The 20,706-nt window shown below is 43.3% G+C and overlaps 1 protein-coding gene across 2 annotated transcripts in view; it reads right to left on the bottom strand.

Moving 5' to 3' along the window:
- The window catches only part of LOC121871780, a 110,816-nt gene that overhangs the window by 41,667 nt on the left and 48,443 nt on the right, over nucleotides 1-20,706 (bottom strand). Inside the window, exons 1-5 of one of the 2 annotated variants that reach the window (XM_042374255.1) lie at nucleotides 15,076-15,965; nucleotides 5,056-5,274; nucleotides 4,528-4,671; nucleotides 2,817-2,987; nucleotides 2,480-2,608 (exon numbers count right to left, since the gene is read on the bottom strand). In XM_042374255.1, the coding sequence (XP_042230189.1) occupies nucleotides 2,480-2,608; nucleotides 2,817-2,987; nucleotides 4,528-4,671; nucleotides 5,056-5,274; nucleotides 15,076-15,726 (1,314 nt within the window). In that variant the 5' untranslated portion in view covers nucleotides 15,727-15,965. Of the gene's footprint in view, nucleotides 1-2,479; nucleotides 2,609-2,816; nucleotides 2,988-4,527; nucleotides 4,672-5,055; nucleotides 5,275-15,075; nucleotides 15,966-20,706 lie in introns of those variants that run through there. The other variant, XM_042374256.1, reaches the window with a different exon arrangement.

Raw genomic sequence — 20,706 nt, 5'->3', positions numbered from 1 at the left:
GCCATACGAGCTCCCCCTACAGCTGTACGGGCCATGTCCAAATACAAGAAGTCTACCCCAACGCCTACGCCCACCACGCCCACGCCCGGCTCCCTTTGCAACAGCTGTGGTTGGCAGCACGGAACACAGGTGTGTCCAGCTGCTGAGTCTACCTGCAACAGTTGTGACCGCAAGGGCCACTGGTCACTTACAGTACGGTGCCCAGCCAAACGCGTCCAGTGCAATGTGTGTGGTCGTCTGGGCCACTACGACAAGTGTTGCCCGACCATTAAACCCAAGGGACAGCGTCGGCGGAAGCAGCAGCGCCCTTCCACTGGTGAGGGCCGCCCACAGTCGTCAAATCAGAGGCATGACGACCCTGGGCAACGCTCAAGCCATATTAGGAAGGTGTACTCCCCCTCGCGTCCCAGGACCAAAGTTCCCCAGCACATCAGCGTCATCGTGACCTACGGCAGTGTGTCATCCTGTCTCGAGATGCTGCCTGACACCGGCGCTGATGCTACAGTCATCGACCCCCAGCATTTGCAATGTTTGGGGCTTTCTCCAAATGATCTAGGACCGCCTCCCAAGGATCTCCGCTTCACGGCAGATGGTTCACAGATGGCCCCAGCCCTAGGTTCACTCTATGCACATGTCACCTTTGGCAACAGGTCGTGTCAAGCCTGGATTGATGTGCATAATGGTGTCCCGACTCCTTTGCTGTCCTACAGACATTGCCAAGAGTTGGCCATCATCTCCCAGGACTTCCCAAAACCGATTCTCGAGGTAAAATACGCCAACAGGGTGCACAAAGGAAGCAGCAACTACCCTGCTGTCGCCCTACCCCTACCTCTGGCCAGTGACACCTCTCCTTCGGTAGTTGTCCCTGCTGCTTCACGTCCCCACGTCTTGGCCCGCCTCCATGACAGTTACCGTGGAGCCGAGGCCGCCAAAAAGCGTGCAAGACAGACTGCATTCTGGCCTGGCATCGACTCCGACATCTCCAATGCTGTCCATGCGTGTAAGCCCTGCCAAATACTACAACCCAGCCAGCAGCAGGAACCCTTCATGAGTGACGACAACCCCACCCGCCCCTTTGAGTCTGTGTCGGCCGACTTTTTCTGTGTGTCAGGAAAGTCCTTCCTGGTTGTCGTCGACCGTGTCTCTGGTTGGCCGGTTGTCATCAAGTGCGGTAATGATACGACGTCTACCCCCACCATCAGCAAGTTCCGCCAGTACTTCCGTGACGTGGGCGTTCCTGTGCGCCTGCGAACCGACAGAGTGCCCCAGTTCACAAGCCGGGACTTTGCTGCGTTCCTCGACCGATGGGGAGTCCGGCATGTGTTGTCATCGCCCCATTACCCACAGTCCAATGGCCACGCTGAGGCTGCTGTCAAATCCCTGAAGCACCTCATCCTCAAAGTGGCCCCTTCTGGGAATATTGACTGCGAGGCCTTCGACCGGGGTCTCCTTGAACTCCGCAACACACCCAATTACACCGGACACTCCCTTGCCCAGGTCCTGTACGGACGCCCCCTCCGTTCTTGTGTCCCCGCTCACCCTCAGTCCTTCTCCATGGAGTGGCAGGCCAAGACAGAGGATTGTGATCGCCGAGCCGCCGAACGTGTTGAATACGTCGTCGCTCGCTACAACTACCACGCCCGTTCTCTCCCCAGGTTGAGTGTCTGCACCCAAGTCCGTGTTCAGGACCCGACCTCCCTACATTGGGACAAAGTGGGTGTAGTCATGGGTCTCGGTAGGTCATGGGACTACCAGGTGCGGTTACCCAGTGGTCGTGTGTGATGGAGGAACCGCCGTTTTCTCCACCCCGTAACACCTTCCGCTGACCCTGCCACCAGTGCTGAGTCCCATATCCCCCCCAATGATCAAACCCCTCGACGCTCAGAAGGGATCCAAAAGAAAAGGTCCGCTCAAGACTTTGCTATGAGCGTATAGAGGTGTATGTATATTATGTATGTTGTATGTATACTATGTATGTACCCCATTTATATACATTACCAATCTAGTCAGTAGCGTATGGCAATACCCCTGTTTCATGTCACCACACGCTTAGATAATGTGCCTGGCGACATCTGGAAGCTGCTAATGTACCACTTGCTACATGTCGCCTGAGAAGTCAGGGAGAGGTCAGTTGACCCATAAAGAGTGTAGGGACTACCGGCGCTTGTAAGCACACCCATGTATACTTCCGTCCAATAGAACCTACAATACTCTACAGGTGTTTGTGTTCGCCCCTGTAGTTAGAACTGAGTACCTAGAACCCCTACATGGCGCAGTGAGCCCCTACAGGGGCGGGAACAGCTATGTGGAGGAGGACTCACCTGGTGGGGGCGGGAACAGCTATGTGGAGGAGGACTCACCTGGTGGGGGCGGGAACAGCTATGTGGAGGAGGACTCACCTGATGGGGAGCTGGAACAGCTATGTGGAGCAGGGCTCACCTGGTGGGGAGCGGGAACAGCTATGTGGAGGAGGACTCACCTGGTGGGGAGCGGGAGCAGCTGTGTGGAGTGGGGAGGTTGAGGCGTTGGCGTAACTGAAGCTGTTCTCTAGTTGCCACAGCTGTTGGTCAGCCAACACCCTCTGTCTGACCTTCTCATCGTGACTAATCTGGGAAAATGATCATGACAATTTAGCCATAATGCATTTAATAATAATAATAATAATAACAATATTATTATTATTATCATTATTATTATTATTATTATTAATAAAGAGATAGATAATTCTAGAGTCAAAGAAAGTCACTGATAAAGCTAGTTACAGAGACAGTGTTAGTGCAAGAGATAAGGATAGTTCTAGAGTCAAAGAATTGTACCTTCTTGGCCAGAGCGAAGAGAGTGATGCCCAAGAAGAGCATGAGGAAACCCAACACTAGGAAGGCGGGGCCGATCATCCTCATCTGGGAGACACTCGACACTTCGTCAGATTGCCCCTTCATCGCCTCTGCTTTCTCTTTCCCTTCTCCGCCCCCGCTGTCACCTCCCGTCTGAAATATGGGATGCTCTACTACAATAGGTGATAAATATCCCTTTGCTTTGGTGCCCCTGATCAAATAAATGAACTACACGAGCAAATTCTCTCTCTCTCTCTCTCTCTCTCTATATATATATATATATATATATATATATATATATATATATATATATATATATATATATATATCATTAGCCCAATAAACACACGGACTTCTACACCTCAACCCGCCAGGATTCGAACCCACGGCCCACGAGCCCATGACTGTGACCGGGGAACGCTAACCGCTGGACCACCAGGATACTAAAAGCAGTCCTAGACTCTGTTATATTTCACATAAAGCCTGTTCAACAAGCTTATGGCGCCGTGAGCCTCTAATGGGGACTACCCGTATCACGTAGGTGGTCAGAGTAACGTTTTACCAAATCCGGCTTCGAAACACGAGGATCCATATATATTTCATTAGCCCAATGAACATGCGGACTTCTACATACAATCAACACCTCAACCCACCAGGATTCGAACCCACGGCCCTCATGTTTCGAAGCCGGATTTGGTAAAACGTTGCTCTGACCACCTACGTGATATGGGTAGTCCCCATGTATATATATATATATATATATATATATATATATATATATATATATATATATATATATATATATATATATATATATATATATATATATATATATATATATATATATATATATATATATATATATATATATATATATATATATATATATATATATATATATATATATATATATATATATATATATATATATATATATATATATATATATATATATATACTGAATTAAAATTTGATTCCTCACAAAACATAGTGAGGAATCAAATAAATCACATATTCCTGGGGTAAGATCCATATATAGAGATGCATGAGTGTTGTTCAAACTATGTATAGTATTTGAAATTATCCTTTTATTTTCTTTGCAAAATTAAATTAATTTGTCTCCTCTCTCATTTCTATTACCCAACCCATATGGTCCTACTTCTGGTGCTACTTTCCCTTTCCCAACTTTTCCGTTAAAATTACCCATCATCATCAGACATTCATTATACTTTACGGTGTGTTTTCCTTTCTTTAAATATCCATTTTTTTTTAAGACTTCATCCTCACTATCATTAGTCGGTGCATAAACCTGTATTATTAAACTTGACTAACAAAACTCTATCTGACACCGCCCAATATCCCTTTGCACTATTACTACTCAACTTCTGGTTAACAAGAATACCAACACCTCTGTTGATGTTTTCCGCCACCTGAATATATGAGGTATGAGGTAAGAGTCTCCACCTTTAATGCTATTTTAACCTGTCCATCTTATTTCATTTAATCTCAAAATGTCCCACTGCGAACATTTTATTTGCCTACAAACAATCTATGTAAATATCCCGGTAGTTCGCATATTATAGTAGAATTTGATTGCGCTTCTGTGGCTACTTGGTGACCTGATGAGGATGTTTACATTTTTATTTGGGTGCACTTTAGTAAAACAATAACACTGTTTATCTTAGTGACTTACCCTCATAGCGACGCTATAGCTGACGTAGGAGAGGATGATGCCGGCCACCATGAAGAACACCCCGAACACACACAGGGTGACGTGACAATTGGAGGCGAGGGCCACCCCCTGGATGCTCAGCCCCCCGCCCTCCACCTTCTCCACCTGCATCAAATGTGATCTTCTTGTAAACTCTACAGTCTCACTCTCGCGTCCACCTTCTCAATAGTACATTATACAAACAAACTTTCTAAGAGTAACAATCTTCTCTTTGTTTACACCTGTACAACAAGCACTCCTTGAAATTCAGTTCTTTAGACCTAAGCAGTTACCTAGTTATTGGAGTTTTTACATCACGTATTTAAATTATACTGTTATTCATAGACGCTATAAGACTCTTCAAGCTAGTAATGTTTTGTAATAAAGGGGATACCTCAACTTTTCTTACACATACAGTACAAAGACATCTTATAGTATTGTAAGAGCGAAATACAGAAGTACATTCATCTATACAAAAATACACAAGTCAACAAACGCACGGACACCTGCCTGTAGCTTTTCTATGACAAAGTCTGCCGTGGAGGGTCTCCGAGTGGACTGAGTGTCGGGCACAGAGAGGTAGGAAACGCTGCTCACCTCCACAGGTTCTGGTAGGCCTCCACCTTCCACTTTGAGGCCGCTTGCACCTCCAGCCTGGCCTCCTTCAGTCTCTGCAGCAGCCCCCTCTCCGAATATGCCCCGGGATTTCTGTGGGGTCATCGCTCTCATCTGAGGGACATAGTTTAGATCGTTAGTCAAGAGGGGTGATGTAAGAAATGTTAGATTAGTTCATATTTCTTTGCGTTCATCTGTAATATACAACTTTACATCTAACACTTGTGATTTTTTTTTTACGGGGAATAACCTACCCGGGCACACGTCATCGACCCACAATGGGGCCTAAGGGGAGAAAAAATAAGAGTAAAAATAAATTATAAATAGAAAAGAAAAAGATTATATTAATCTACACCACGAAGATGCGGAAAAAACAACTTTTTGAAGTGAGACAGATTGTATGAGTATGGAAACACAGAAGAAGGCAGAGCATTCCACACTTTGGCTGTGTGAGGAAAAAAAGGATGTACTTTCACGGGTTATTCTCGTGTGACCAACATCCACAGAGAAACGGTGGGCATCGCGGACAAGACGAGTGTTACGAGCCCACGGTCTTGCCGGCGGTACACAGGATGCCAAATCCACCGAACATTGCCCGTTAAATTACCTGTAAAAGAGAGAGAGTAAAGTAACATTGCGACGAAGAGAAAGGGAAGAAAGATTATCACCTAAGTTTGTTCTGGGGAGACTTCTCGAGATCTCTCCATAGGCATCCGGTGATGTATTTTAAGACTCATGGATATAGAAAGAAGCTGACGTACTCCGATGATGTTATCTGAGTACAAACGATCCCAGATTATAAACATAGAGAATTAAGTCCATGGAGAATGGATTAGTGACCGAAGATGGGTAACATAGGTAAAAGATTGTTATGAAGCGGGCGGAGAATGGGCACCAGTATATGTAGGGGTTATACCTAAACTACTGAGAATTTCATATCACATATATTATTTCTTTATGTATTATGAAACTGGTGCTCTTTTGTATTATGTCTTTGATTCTCAACTAGAAGTTTTATTTCTTCTGCTATAAAAATATATGTCAAAAGTCTAAGTAGACTTTAATTATGGTAGTGTGGTAGTAAAGGAAACACGACAATGTTCACATGTCTGTAGATAACATCGTTCGATTTAGTCTTACAATCACAATTATATCAATAAATTTTCCAAGTAGGGATATTTCTATTTTGAATTAATTTGATGGAGCTTAATTGATATATTGCAAAATTTGGTAAGTTTAACTTAAAACGTCGTTTACTATGATAACATAACCATTCTATACTTAGATTCGGTTTGTTCAGGGTAAGTTAGGTTAGGTTAGTACTTATGCCATATGTTTATAGTTATTATTATGATTATATACATGATCATCCCTATGTACAGATGGGTTTGATTTTATGAAGAAAAAATATACTGTATACTGTACTGTATATAGAAATCATCACTACGTATTCACCAACTATTGATAGTGATGATGATGTCTTAGAAAACTTTTATTGATATTTAAAGAAAGGAAAATCCACCGCAAAGTTTAATGAATGTCTGATTATAATGGGTAATTTTAACGGAAAAGTTGGGAAAGGGAAAGTAGCACCAGAAGTACCACCACGGGGTTTGGGTAATTGAAATGAGAGAGGAGACATATTAATTGCCTTATGTAAGGAAAATATAATGATAATTGTAAATACATGTAATTACATGGGTCTCACCCAAGGACAATGTAAAAAGCATAGGCAGGAATTGAATAGATTACATTTTAATTTAGGAAAGATTCAGAAATTCATTAACCCTGCAGTAATGAGTTTAGTGCGGCTAAAACTTCAAAATTAAAAAGAAAACTATGGACAAAATCAAATGAAATTTAGATAATCTCAAAACGGGATAGGGAAAGAATATGAAATTGAAACCATTACTATTTATTATATACATAAAGACATAGATATAGTCGTAGACAGCAACGTAAGTAAATTAGCTGACGACACAAATGTTTCGCATGGTCTGAAAAATGGCCGGTGAAACTTAATGTGGACAAATATAAAGTACTTAGCCTAGGAGATGTAAACAGAGAAACCAGATATCAGATGAACAACGTTGAAATAGAGAAATCCGACTGGGAGAAAGATTTAGGGGTAATGAAAAGTAGGAATCAGAAACCAAGACAGCAATGCGTATTTGTTTGGGTTCATAAAAAGGAGTGTTAGTTACAAGGTTATCCTAAAAGTAAATTTTGCACTTGTTAGACCTCACTTGGATTATGCGGTTCAGTTCTTGTCACCGTACGAAAGAATGGATATCGAATAACGAGAAAGCCTACAGAGGAGGATGACAAGACTAATCCCGGCATTAGGAACCTCTAGTATAGAACCATAATTATTAAAGCATCTGAATTTGCACTCCCTCGAGAGACGTATAGTGAAGGGCAATATGATTGAGGTGTATAAATAGAAGTCAGGGTTAAACAAAGGTGATATAACAAAGGTACTCAAACTATCCAACCAGAAACGAGCTCGTAGCAATGCTTTTAAATTTGACAGATTTAAATTTTCGAGCGAGATAGGTAAACGCTGGTTTGGAAATAGAGTAGCAGATGAGTGGAACAAGTTACCAAATATCATCATTAACTTGAACACGCTGGGTAGCTTCAAATATAGGTTGGACGGATATATGAGCGATAGGGGTTGGGTGTAAACGGGACTGTTAAGTATGGATGCAAGGAGGGTAGCTGAGGTGGGTCAGCTCTGGATGCTTAGGGACCTGCTGGGTAGTTTGGACATCCACATCGGTGTTTCGGTTGAGCAGCAAACGGGAGTGCACTTTCTAGCCCTGAAGGATGCCTTCTTCGTCTTTAATTAGGGAGTTACCATAGAATGAGTGGAGAGGGGCTGAGCCATGAGTGATTGGCCCATAAAATGATTTAATGGAATTGAAAAATTCATGCATCTTGTGTTGATCTCCAAATTTTGGCGTTTCACATGCTTTATTTTTAAACCAGTCTTTCTTTAGATTGCAAAGTTCGTGCTGGGCCTCCTCTTTCTTCTTGCTGAAGGTATCAGCTTTGGTTAGAGACTGAGGGTTGTTCTGCCAGTCAGTTAAAGCAGCACGTTAATCATTGACGAGTACATTGGTTTCGGGGACATTTTCATCATACCAGTCCTGGTGTATTCGTTCGACCTAGCCGAAGGTCTCTCTGTATATTTTTATCATAACAGTGTCGAGAATATCCTATTCGTCACTGAGATTTGGGTTGTTTGTTGTCTGGTTGTTTATCAGCCCATGTTCAAGCTGCTTCCTGAAAGCATGTGTTATATACCACTGGATCCTCCAGACGCTTAATGTTAACACCTCTTCTGGAGGCTTGTTGCCTTCGCCGTTTTGGGGCGACATGAAATGAGAGCTTGGCTCTGACAATCCGATGACCAGTGTCGCAGTGGTTTGAGCCACGCATGGCTCAGGTGATGAGGACATCTCGGCGATCTCTTTCTCTGACAATGATGTAGTCAATAAGATGCCGGTGTTTTGATCGTGGGTGTTGCCACAAACCCTTGAAATTTTTGGCTTGCTTATACAAAGTATTGGTGATAATGAGGTTGTGTGCAGCACACATGCTGATGAGGAGTAGTCCATTGGGATTAGACTTGCGTAGGTCATTTCTCGGTATGATTCCCTGTTAAATGTCGGCATCTATGCCACCTCTTGCATTAAAATCTCCTAGGAGCACAACCGTAAAAGGCCTCTTTGATGACATAAGTGATTCAATGGGACTCGGAGCATCATGGGGCACTCGTTGATCCCAACAGGCATTTCAGTTAGCACATATAGGATGCGTTAGCGGATGGCAAAGCCAACTTCATAAATGCGTTTTTTTCTGCAGCAGGTATACCCTTCCAAAAGAAGGTATAACCAGAACCCCGTTCTGTGAGTCAACCCTCGTTTGGGAGAAGGGACTCACTAATGGCTGCTTTGTCGATGTTATACATAGCCAGCTCTTTTGCCACAAGGACGGTCCTTTTTTCAGGACGCTCACTTGTGCCAATATCCAGAAAGGTCTTGACATTCCATGTAGTAACCATACAGGTTGTATAGTTTGTTATTGTTTTGATCTGTGATTATGATTGTTTTTTTCGACCTCATAAGGATGACCTTACTTGGTGCGGTTGCCTAGTCAGATTTGTTTTTTAGGCAGACTGTGTTTAGGACACCTTTCCTAGCCCCCTCCCCATGTGGGGTGAGCAGAGTGGGTCCTCGAGAGGGCTGCTCAGTCGCATAGACAGGACCGGATTGCACTGCTGTATAAATCCAAGTGCATAAATGACCATCTTATCTATGCCGCCCATGTTCAGAGTTGTGACTAGAGACGTCCGGCACTCATCTCTGCCTGTCCTCGTCAGGAGCAGGAGCACAGGCAGTTACCACACAACTTGGCTCTCCCTTTTCCTGATCCAGTGGTGCAAGTGTTGCAGCAACTGGGGAGAGGTAGAGTTGGAATGGACTACTAATAGCCCAGTTAGTTGGGTTTCCCCTTAGTAGCTTGTCCATCATGCATTGCCTTCATCCGCCGGTGTAGTCGTTGGGTTCTCATGTTGGTCACCTCTTCCACCTTTACCACCGTTGGGGTCTTCTTTTTCTTTTTCTTTTTTTACGGGGATTAGCCTGATGTGGAGCTCCACCGCAGATTTTTCGTTCAGGGTTTCCTCCCATAGCCTTATATCTACCAAGGTTAATCCACAAGCCAGTGGGCCTATGTGCGGTACCTCTGGGACCCTCTGCTGCTCCGAGATCCCCTACTGGTTTAGTTTGGACCAACGAGGCACCCAGTTACCTTGTGCTGCCACGAGGAGACACAGCAGGAGTCTTGATGGTGAAGAGGCTGTGTACTGGCAGGGGAAGATCTGTGCAAGTTGCTTCCCTGTTCACCACGAGGGCTAGGTAGCGGTGGCAGCTGAAAACGAGAGGGAGCAAGCAGTGCTTGCACCTTAACACTAATATAATGCTGCTACACTAGACGCATTACACCACCCTGTGTGCACATACAATCACACACACACACACACACACACACACACACACACACACACACACACACACACACACACACACACACATACACACATACATATACCAACACCACCACGGAAGCTCACCACCACTTCTTCCCCGAGAAGTCAGTCAGATCTCACCCAGCTGATTTGCCCTGGATCACACCTCGGATCAAAAGACTTATGCAACAGAGAGACAGAGCCTTTTATCTCAATGACCACAACCGCTATAGGTCCCTTCGCAACCGAGGCATCCGCGAAATACGCACTGCACCTGAAGCAGACCAACATCAGTCAGTGGTATGGTAAGCTTAAAGAACTCTGTGGACTAAACAATAAGACACACCCCTCCTCTTCCTTAGCCATCTCACTAATGTTGACGCAGCTGAGCAATCAAATAACCATGTCGCTACTTTTTGCCAGACGCTCCCCCGGCTTGACACAACCAATTTTCATGCTTACCTACCAGCCCCCCTTCCCACTGAATTGGTAGAAGAATTTGAAGTAGTAAAACGTCTTGGCAAACTGAAGTTAAAACGCTCCACCACCCCCAAGGAGTTCTCCCCGGAGCTTGCTAAACCCCTCTGCTCCATCATCAATGCTTCCCTCAGTCAAGCCAGATGCCCAGCTGACTGGAAGACTTCATATGTGTCACCAATGCCCAAGTCAACCAACCCACAATCCTTAAATCAGCTATGACCCATTGCAATCACCCCAATACCCACCTTAATCTATGAAAGTTTTGTGTTTGACTGGGCTTATGCTGATATTGCAGGCGCCGTAGATCCTCAGCAATTTGGTAATATGAGAACTTCCTCCACCACTCACTGTCTTGTCAGTTTTCTCGACTACATATACCGCCATCTGGAGAAACGAAAAACGTCTGTAGCTGTCGCCTTCATTGACTTCACCAAGGCATTCGACCTAGTCGACCACAATTTAATCATCAACAAAATTATCGACCTCGGGTTTCGAAGAAATCTTATACCATGGCGTACAGACTTCCTCAGTAATCGACACCAAGCTGTACGCTTCCGAGGGGCTGTCTCCACCTTTCAGTCACTCACCTGTGGAGTCCCACAAGGCACCAAGATGGGACCACTATGCTTCCTTATGCTTATCAGTGATGCCCAAAGAGAAACCTCTGCTTGCTGGAAATATGTCGACGACTCCACCATTGGGATCAGTGTCAACAATTCTGCTCCCGACTATACCGCCCATCAGGATTTATTGAACAGTCTCCAAAATGGGCCACCAACAACCACGTCACCATCAACCATACCAAGACCATGGTTATGCTCATCAACCTCCCCTCCGACGTTGTCCCACCCCCTTCCATTACTTTAGGTCCCAACACACCCCAGGTTGTAGATTCCACTAAGCTCCTCGGCGTCGCCATAGACAACAAACTTATTTGGAAATCACACGTCAGTGAAGTTTCAAATCCTTCAGTTTCCGTCTCCACCTCCTCCGCCGACTCAAGTCCCGTCGAAGTTCCTGCCCCCGAGCTCCTCAGTGTTTACTCAACATTCATACTTCCCAAGCTCACCTATGCCTCCCCTACCTGGTCTTCCTCCCTAAATGCCACACAACGTAAACACCTAGAAAAAGTGCAAAAGAGGGCATGCAAGATTATTCTCTCCCCTTCCTACCTCACTTATCAAGAAGGGCTCAACACACTGACCCTCTCGGCTCTCACTGACCATCACCACGACCTCATCTGCAAATTTGGTGAGAAGCTTCTGCACCATCCTCGACACCGGCTCCTACTACCACCCGAGATCCCTCTTCAGAGAATTGCTGTTTGACACCACAACCGCATCCAGCCCATATGAGCACGAACTGATCGCTATAAGAACAGCCCAGTCCCAACCATTGTAAAAATTATCAATAACTTGTAATAAACCAGTGTATTCACTCCCAGTCAATCTTACTTTTTGGACTGTCACTAAGTTGAAATGCCCTGTAGTTTGAGCTTCTCCCCACCTTGTTATTATATATCATATTTGTACCACTTATGTTAATTGTATATTATTTGTAAATCAAGAGACCCATTCCCCAATTATGTAAATGTATATTTTTAGCCTTCCGGCTGCCATGCTCTTTCAATAAACCGTTAATTATTATTATTATTATTATTATTATTATTATTATTATTATTATTCTTATTATTATTATTATTATTATTAATATTATTATTATTATATAATTTGGAAAACAAAATTTATTCAGTTTCCAAGAATGTTAATGTTTTTAAGTGCCACTGCTGGACACAATGGCATACTAGAAAATTGCACTACACCTAAAGCTTTACGTGAAGACCAAAACTTTCACTCTCATAAATATTTTTTTAGTGTTGGAATGTTTGCGTGGTAAGTGAGTGTTGTTCTATCCGTCTTTTTTACTGCGTCAACTTGATGAACTTAAAAATTATTAGGATACTCAATAATTTCTTTCAACACTTTATCAGGGACAAGGTTTTTGGTCTTTCAGTTTTAAGTCCACCTTTTAAACTTGGAGGTCAATGTATAGCAGGTTATGAAATCCGTCAATTTAAATGAAGGCCAATTTTTATTCAGTAAAATCTTTATACAAAATCCCATTGGTTCAACACGATAATAAGTAATATCGATATATAAACACTGTGAAAAATATGTCGATTCAAACCACCTAAACCCTAGATTGTACATTAGCAGAGGGTCACAGCCTAGTACAACCTTAATTATCGAATGTGGAACGACAACAACAAAACGAGAGCCTTTCTTCGTAATGTATTGATTACTCATCCCTCTAGGTTATTCTCTCCTTTGGAAAATAAAAAAAGGGACAAATGTGATTGGATTTATTGTGGCCTTAATCGTAATCAAGCATATACCACCAATATACCGTACAGTGTAATTTAAAATAAAAAAAGGTTTTCATTTCGTCAACGATTTCCTTCCGACTAACACAGCGTCTTTGTCTGTCTTGTTTATTTGTTGTTAGTGTTGTGTCAACACCTACGGACATACCTTCCGCAGTAAGTACATTCTTAGTTTTATTGACTATCATGGTCCCATTTACTTATCTTAGTTATATAAAATGTCGTTGGAAAATTAAGGAATGAGAGAGAGGGGGAGAGAAAAAGAGACTAACCTGGCTGAATGCGTTAAAACCTGTGTCCTACCACACAATCACCGGCTAGAGCAATGACCAGCACGATACACAGCTGATGGTGTTGTGTGTGTTATACAGGTGATGGTGTTGTGTGTGTTATACAGGTGATGGTGTTGTGTGTGTGTTATACAGGTGATAGTGTTGTGTGTGTTATACAGCTGATGGTGTTGTGTGTGTTATACAGGTGATGGTGTTGTGTGTGTTATACAGGTGATGGTGTTGTGTGTGTGTTATACAGGTGATAGTGTTGTGTGTGTTATACAGGTGATGGTGTTGTGTGTGTTATACAGGTGATGGTGTTGTGTGTGTGTTATACAGGTGATAGTGTTGTGTGTGTTATACAGCTGGTGGTGTTGTGTGTGTTATACAGGTGGTGGTGTTGTGTGTGTGTTATACAGGTGGTGGTGTTGTGTGTGAGTGTACAGGTGATGTGTTGTGTGATGGGTGATGTGTGTTGTCTGTGTGTGTTATACAGGTGATGGTGTTGTGTGTGTTATACAGGTGATGGTGTGTTGTGTGTGTGTATGGTGTTGTGTGTGTGTGTTATACAGGTGATGGTGTTGTGTGTGTGTGTTACAGGTGATGGTGTGTGTGTGTGTGTGTTATGTGATGGTGTTGTGTGTGTGTTATACAGGTGGTGGTGTTGTGTGTGTTATGGTGGTGTGTTGTGTGATACAGGTGATGGTGTTGTGTGTGTTATACAGGTGATGGTGTTGTGTGTGTGTATACAGGTGATGGTGTTGTGTGTGTTATTCAGGTGATGGTGTTGTGTTTGTTATACAGGTGATGGTGTTGTGTGTGTTATACAGGTGATGGTGTTGTGTGTGTGTGTTATACAGGTGATGTGTGTGTGTTGTGTGTGTGTGTGTTATACATGTTATACAGTGTGTTGGTGGTGGTGTTGTGTGTTATACAGGTGATGGTGTTGCATGTGTTATATGGTGTTGTTTGTTATACAGGTGATGGTGTTGTGTGTGTTATACAGGTGATGGTGTTGTGTGTGTTATACAGGTGATGTGGTTATGGTGATGGTGTTGTGTGTGTTATACAGGTGATGGTATGTGTGTGTGTTATACAGGTGAGTGTTGTGTTGTGTGTGTTATACAGGTGATGGTGTGTGTGTGTGTTATACAGGTGATGGTGTTGTGTGTGTTATACAGGTATGGTGTTGTGTGTGTTATACAGGTGATGGTGTTGTGTGTGTTATACAGGTGATGGTGTTGTGTGTGTGTGTTATAAAAGTGATGGTGTTGTGTGTGTGTTATAAAGGTGATGGTGTTGTGTGTGTGTGTTATAAAGGTGATGGTGTTGTGTGTGTTATACAGGCGATGGTGTTGTGTGTGCTATACAGGTGATGGTGTTGTGTATGTTATACAGGTGATGGTTTTGTGTGTGTTATATAGGTAGTGGTGCCAGGTGCCGACGTCTCAAAATATCAAAGCATCCGGTGACCTCATTTTCGTCATTTCCGCAGTATAACTTTCATGAAATGTCAAGGCATTTTCGCATTTTTTCTCGTCCGAAAAAACAAATATTTTCATGTATGAGATTATGTTTGAAGGGTGAGAGGACGAGGGTGTGACTCTGAATAACAGAGTCAGCAGGTTATATATGCGGACTGTAAAAGAGAGCGAGTATTATTAGTAACTCCGGAATGAGACAAGGAAAAAGTTACAACGGATTATTTTAATAAGAGGTGGGGCAACAGACAACTGATAACTCACCACTCGGGAGAGGAGAGAAGGGTGGTCGTGTTCACCCCGATGGTCATAATTCCATGTCATGAGACCGGTCTCCTTGCTGGCTCGGGTGTCTCTCACGGATTTCATCTCACTTGTGACTTCAGTTTGCGTCCCGCTGTCTTCAGTGACCACCGAATCTTCAGAAGGGTACAAGAAATACCGAGTGACCAAGTCCGCCGTCTTGGACCCGCTTTCGTCGTTCCTGAGGTGTGACTCCTCGTTTTCCTCTCTGACGTCATCAATTAATGGGCTCTCAGCTCCTTTAAGGGCATCCCTGTCACCGGGGTGTGATTCATCCAGGTACTGTCTCGCAACTCCAAGATAATACTGTCCTTCCCCTTCCTCAATCGGGATCGTCATTTGACCAATGTCACGTACATCCCTAGCTAAGGCCTTGTTGATAAGGTTGGTCACCATGGCGTTGTCTTGCTGGACGTTGCTCGTGTTTGGCCATCCCCTAGGACTAATATCACCGAAAGTGCCATCACTAAACACGAATCTCGGTAGATCAAGGTTCGCAGATCTGCTCATAGGACCAAATTGCCTCACGACACTGTTCTCCCTCACTCTGTCCTGCCATCTCAGGCGCTTCACAGACTTGCGAGATTTTGCTTTTGATCTACTCCTCGGCATTCGGTTCTGGTGACCGTCAACACTAATCAATAAACCAGGCAGTTATGAAAAGGACTTCTTCAACCGGACACGGAGCCGAGCAGCGCTAAGTTGCCTTTTCGTTCCTGGGGTATCGTGTTACTTGAACTGAAAGGATGACCCAACAAGGGGAAGTAATCTGCTACCTACAGTATACCGAGAACCAAAAATCTTCAAGAGATACACTTGATCTAGGGCAGCTACCGACCCACTGATCCAGATGATGTGTCCGACGAGTAGATAGCAAAAGATTCGACGTGATCTATGACGTCAAGAGCTCAGGGCCAATCGGGAAGTCGAAATGCTGCGAGTGACCGCACATCACTTAATAATTCACCAACCATCCTTGTGACGTTACTCATCAATCGGCCAATCACATTGCCTTCTGGATGGATGTTTCAGTTTCAAGTAAAAAGAACAGTAATAGACTTCAAATTATATTTATAGTCTTTAGAAAGGTCAGTGAAAGGTGTGTTAGACTTTTGTAAGGATTATATATATATATATATATATATATATATATATATATATATATATATATATATATATATATATATATATATATATATATATATATATAAATATATATATATATATATATATATATATATATATATATATATATATATATATATATATATATATATATATATGTGTATATATATATATATATATATATATATATATATATATATATATATATATATATATATATATATATATATAATATAAATATATACAGGTTGACAATCCTTTATCCGAAATCCTTGGGGCCAGAGGCATTTCGGTTTTCGGAATTTTTCGGTTTTCAGAATGGTTACTTTTTTTTTTTTTATGTGTATTAGCACACCCGGGCATAGATCACTGACCCACTGTCTAGTTCGTCTCTCTCTATAAATAATTGCGTGTGTTGGGTGTGTATTTATTACTGCATCTAAAGTCTCATTTTGTGTGTGTGTGTGTGTGTGTGTGTGTGTGTGTGTGTGTGTGTGTGTGTGTGTGTGTGTGAGTGTGTACATGAGTTACTGTATCTAAAAAGTTAGTGGTATACCTGGTTGACTGGAGTCTGTGGTAGATATAAAGAGATACGTCTTTTTGGTTTCAATGAGAGTTATTGCATATTATGGTGTGATCTACTGCCAGCTCAGATGGAGTCGTCTTCCTTAACTAGTAAATCTTTCTCGGGTGAGCGCACTGTTCTGCACATCTTTAAGTAACAACAATTTTCGGATTCTTAAAGATTCAAAAATATTATTTGTTTTACATCATCTTGAATGTCCACTTTAACCCCTTCACTGCGGGGACTCCAGTTTTTAATATTTTATTTGGTAACGACACTTGATTTTATCCAGCTCGGAGGGGAGGGGGGAGGGGTACGTACTCATGGTGTCATTAGTGTTACGAGTGTCCGCCATAAGTTTCTGTTCTGAGGATAAAGTACGTTGGTTCGGATAGTGTATGTGTGTGTGTGTGGGTGGGTGGCTCGAGCAGTTTCCCTCACTACTAGCCCACACTGACTGAGCCCTCGTTTACGTATTAAATTTGTTTTACTACCTTATCACTTTGTGTATTTATTAATGCAACAGTTGTCTCTCATGTGATATTGATAGTAGTATGTTTGTATATAGGTAAGATAGTGGAACTAATGTCATTTAGGTAAAGTTTACCCATTATTTATGTTACGACCCTCGGGTAGATCTTTATAAACACAAATTACCTAAGTCTTTCAAATATATCAGTATTTATTATTATATTCTTAATTCCAAGTTCTCCCAACTAAGGTCAAGTTCACAGGTCAAAACCTAAACAAATCAATAAAAATATGAACATTTTATAACTTATTCTCACCACCACATATGTACATAAAATTAAATATATGACAATAATAATACGACAACATTTTTTTTTTTTTTTACTTTTATCCTCTTCGCCACTGATCGGCTTGTTAGCCGCTTGGGCGATCGGTCACGACTCTTTTCCTTTATATTCTTCACCAAAAGGTCGGCTCGCTAGCCGCCCGGGCGATCGGTCACGTCTCTGTCACGCACTGTTGGCAAATACTGGGCATGCACCGGCTCCTGAATGTACCTGAACCCGCTCCAGTGTTGGTCAAGTCTTCTCTTGAAAGAGCTCACACTCGGTGCCGTCACAACACTTTCTGGTAGATTGTTCCAAGAGTTTACAACCCTCACTCCGAAAAAGTTTGCCCTCACGGTTTTCCGGACTTGCGGCTTCTTCAATCTTGAGCTGTGACCCCTTGTGGGGCGAGCGTCCGCCAGCTCCAAGTAAGGACACTCAACTGAGTAGTGCCCCCTGAGATGCTTATAAACCTCAACTAGGTCCCCCCTTGCCCGTCTGTAGTATAAGCTAGGCAAGTTCAGGCGCTCCAATCTCGCAGGGTAGCTGAGATGCCGAAGTGCAGGCACCAGCTTGGTGGCCCTCCTTTGAACATTTTCAACCAACTGACAGTCCCTAGCATATCTCGGGGACCAGATGGGGTGACAGTACTCCAGATGGGGAAGCACTTCACTCCTGAAGATCGTCACGAGGGACGGACCGTCTAGATATCTGAACGACCTTCTTATAAGACCCAATAATTTATTTGCCTGATTTACCTTCTTCTCACAATGGCCCGAGAACTTCAGCTCATTGTCAACATACACACCTAGGTCCTTCTCACACACAGTCTCAACTAGTACATTTTCTTCATCCCGTTGGGACATATGGTACGCCTCCTTACCGTTGGTACGCCCCAGGTGCATCCTCTTACACTTCGTGACATTGAATCTCAGCAGCCATTCCTTCGACCATTCCTGGAGCCCACAGAGGTCCTTCTGCAGCTCTTCACAGTCCGCTTGGTTCTTAATTTCCCGAAATAACTTGGCGTCATCGGCAAACATTTGTATGGAGGAGTGTACAACGTCAGGCATATCATTTATGAAACAAACAAACAACAGCGGGCCCAATACACTACCCTGCGGTACCCCACTTGTTACAGGTACAGATGACGATTTCGTGCCATTAATCATGCTTGGAAGTGGCTGCGTAAGGACTGAAGATCCAACAAAATCACACAAAGTCAATATCAAGTAATACCAAATCTCAATAGTCAAATGCCAACTGATATATTTGAAAGACTTCAGTGATTTGTGTTTATGTAACGATCTACCCTGGAGTGTTAACATTTGAGATCTCCCCGAAGTTGCTGCTACAATGAGCCAGTTGACTGCTGCCTCCCCAAAAACTTCCATGTATTTTGTAAATTCTAACTGACCATAGATGATCATGTAGATCATATTACTTATAAATGAATAGCTTCACAAATAACCTTACCTAACCTGACATAATCTCACACGAAACAAAGCAAAATTGTAACAAATACGAAATAAAATACATTAAGTTGTAACAATATAGCAAAGAGTTATCCCTATTTAACAAGAACGTCAGTTGCTCAGTAGAGCTCAATTAGTGACACACACACACACACACACTACTACTAAATTTTTTTTTTTTTTTTTTTTTTTTTTTTTTACGTGGCCTCCAGCCTCCCCCAACAGCCACACCTTCGCCACCATTTTATTACCTTAATATTAAATATCCTAATACATAAGTACCTATCCCTCTGTGTTGAATTAGTTGAGCCGCAGATTTATGCGGCATTCAGTGACTATAGCCTCATAGTCAATATCTGCAGCAGTTGTCGGGATTGGGGCAAAAGCTCTCGTTCCCCTGAGGCAGAGCAAAGCCGACCGAAGGAGAGAGAAAGACAGTCGACATCTCATCCAGGCTGTAACGTAACTTCTGGGCTGCTGCTTCTGTTCGGAGATCACCTCCGCGAGTCTGGCGTAGAATCATCTTACACTTGGTCCCATCCCACCAGAGGTTGTGAACACTAGAGGAGTGAAGCTGCCTTGATCAACGTTTTGAATTCTCTCCCCATATGCCCTTCTCTTGTCGTTCTCGTTCCTCCTATGTGCAGCATCGAGAGCTAGGTTACGGTGACATGCGACCATGGGATAAAAAATCCTGATGTCGAAGAAAGCTTGCTGTCCCCGCGTCCAGAATCCTCGAGCACTGACGTCCACACGGGCTTTGTTAGATGTGTTTGAAGTCCTGTGTTGGAAGATCTCACCATCCAATGGAAGGAGGGTCAGTTCTACCATGACATCCCGGCAGATTTCCTTCAACATATTTGCGGTGAGGTCCCTTACCTCGTCATGCCTCATGCATATGAAGCCCCCCTTTCTTGCACACCATGGCGTGATCGCCATCATAGGAAGAGCCACACACTCATTGGGAGGGCAAACCTTCTACTGGCCGACCGTACCTTAGCTGGACCCCCATTCTGTGAGTCGACCTTCGTTTGGGAGCCGGGACTCGGTAATGGCTACTATGACGATGTTATACCTAGCCAGCTCTTTTGCCACAAGGGCGGTTCTTCTTTCAGAACATTCATTTGTGTCAGTATCCAGATAGGTCTTGACATTCCATGCAGTAACCATAAAAGGTTGTATAGATTTAGACCGCATAAGAATGAGCTTACTGGGTGTGGTTGCCCAGTCAGGTTGGTTCTTTTGGCAGGCTATGTTTAGGGCACCTTTTCTAGCTCCTTCCCCTTGTGGGGTGAGTAGAGTGGCTCCTCGAGAGGGCTGCTTAGTCGCACAGACAGGACCGGATTGCACTGCTGCCTAGATCCCAGTGCATAAACGACCATCTTATCTATACCGCCCATGTGTAGAGATGTAACTAGAGACTCCCGCCAGTCAACTCTGGCTGTCCCCGTCGTCACTCGTCCATTGCCATATGACTTTTGGGGGTATAGGGGTTTCGATAATGATGATAAGTATGATGAGCTGGATGATGGCTACGTATGAGTTGAATTATGTGGTGAGGCAGGAACACAGGCTGCAATCAAACATCTTGCTCTCATTTGTCTTGACCCAGGTGTACCAGTAGCTGCAA

This window comes from Homarus americanus, unplaced genomic scaffold (genome assembly GCF_018991925.1).
Source record: "Homarus americanus isolate GMGI-L3 unplaced genomic scaffold, GMGI_Hamer_2.0 scaffold39675, whole genome shotgun sequence".
Lineage (NCBI taxonomy): Eukaryota > Metazoa > Arthropoda > Malacostraca > Decapoda > Nephropidae > Homarus > Homarus americanus.
The sequence above is the reverse complement of the archived record's forward strand: the minus strand, read 5'-3'. Positions and strand labels throughout refer to the sequence as shown.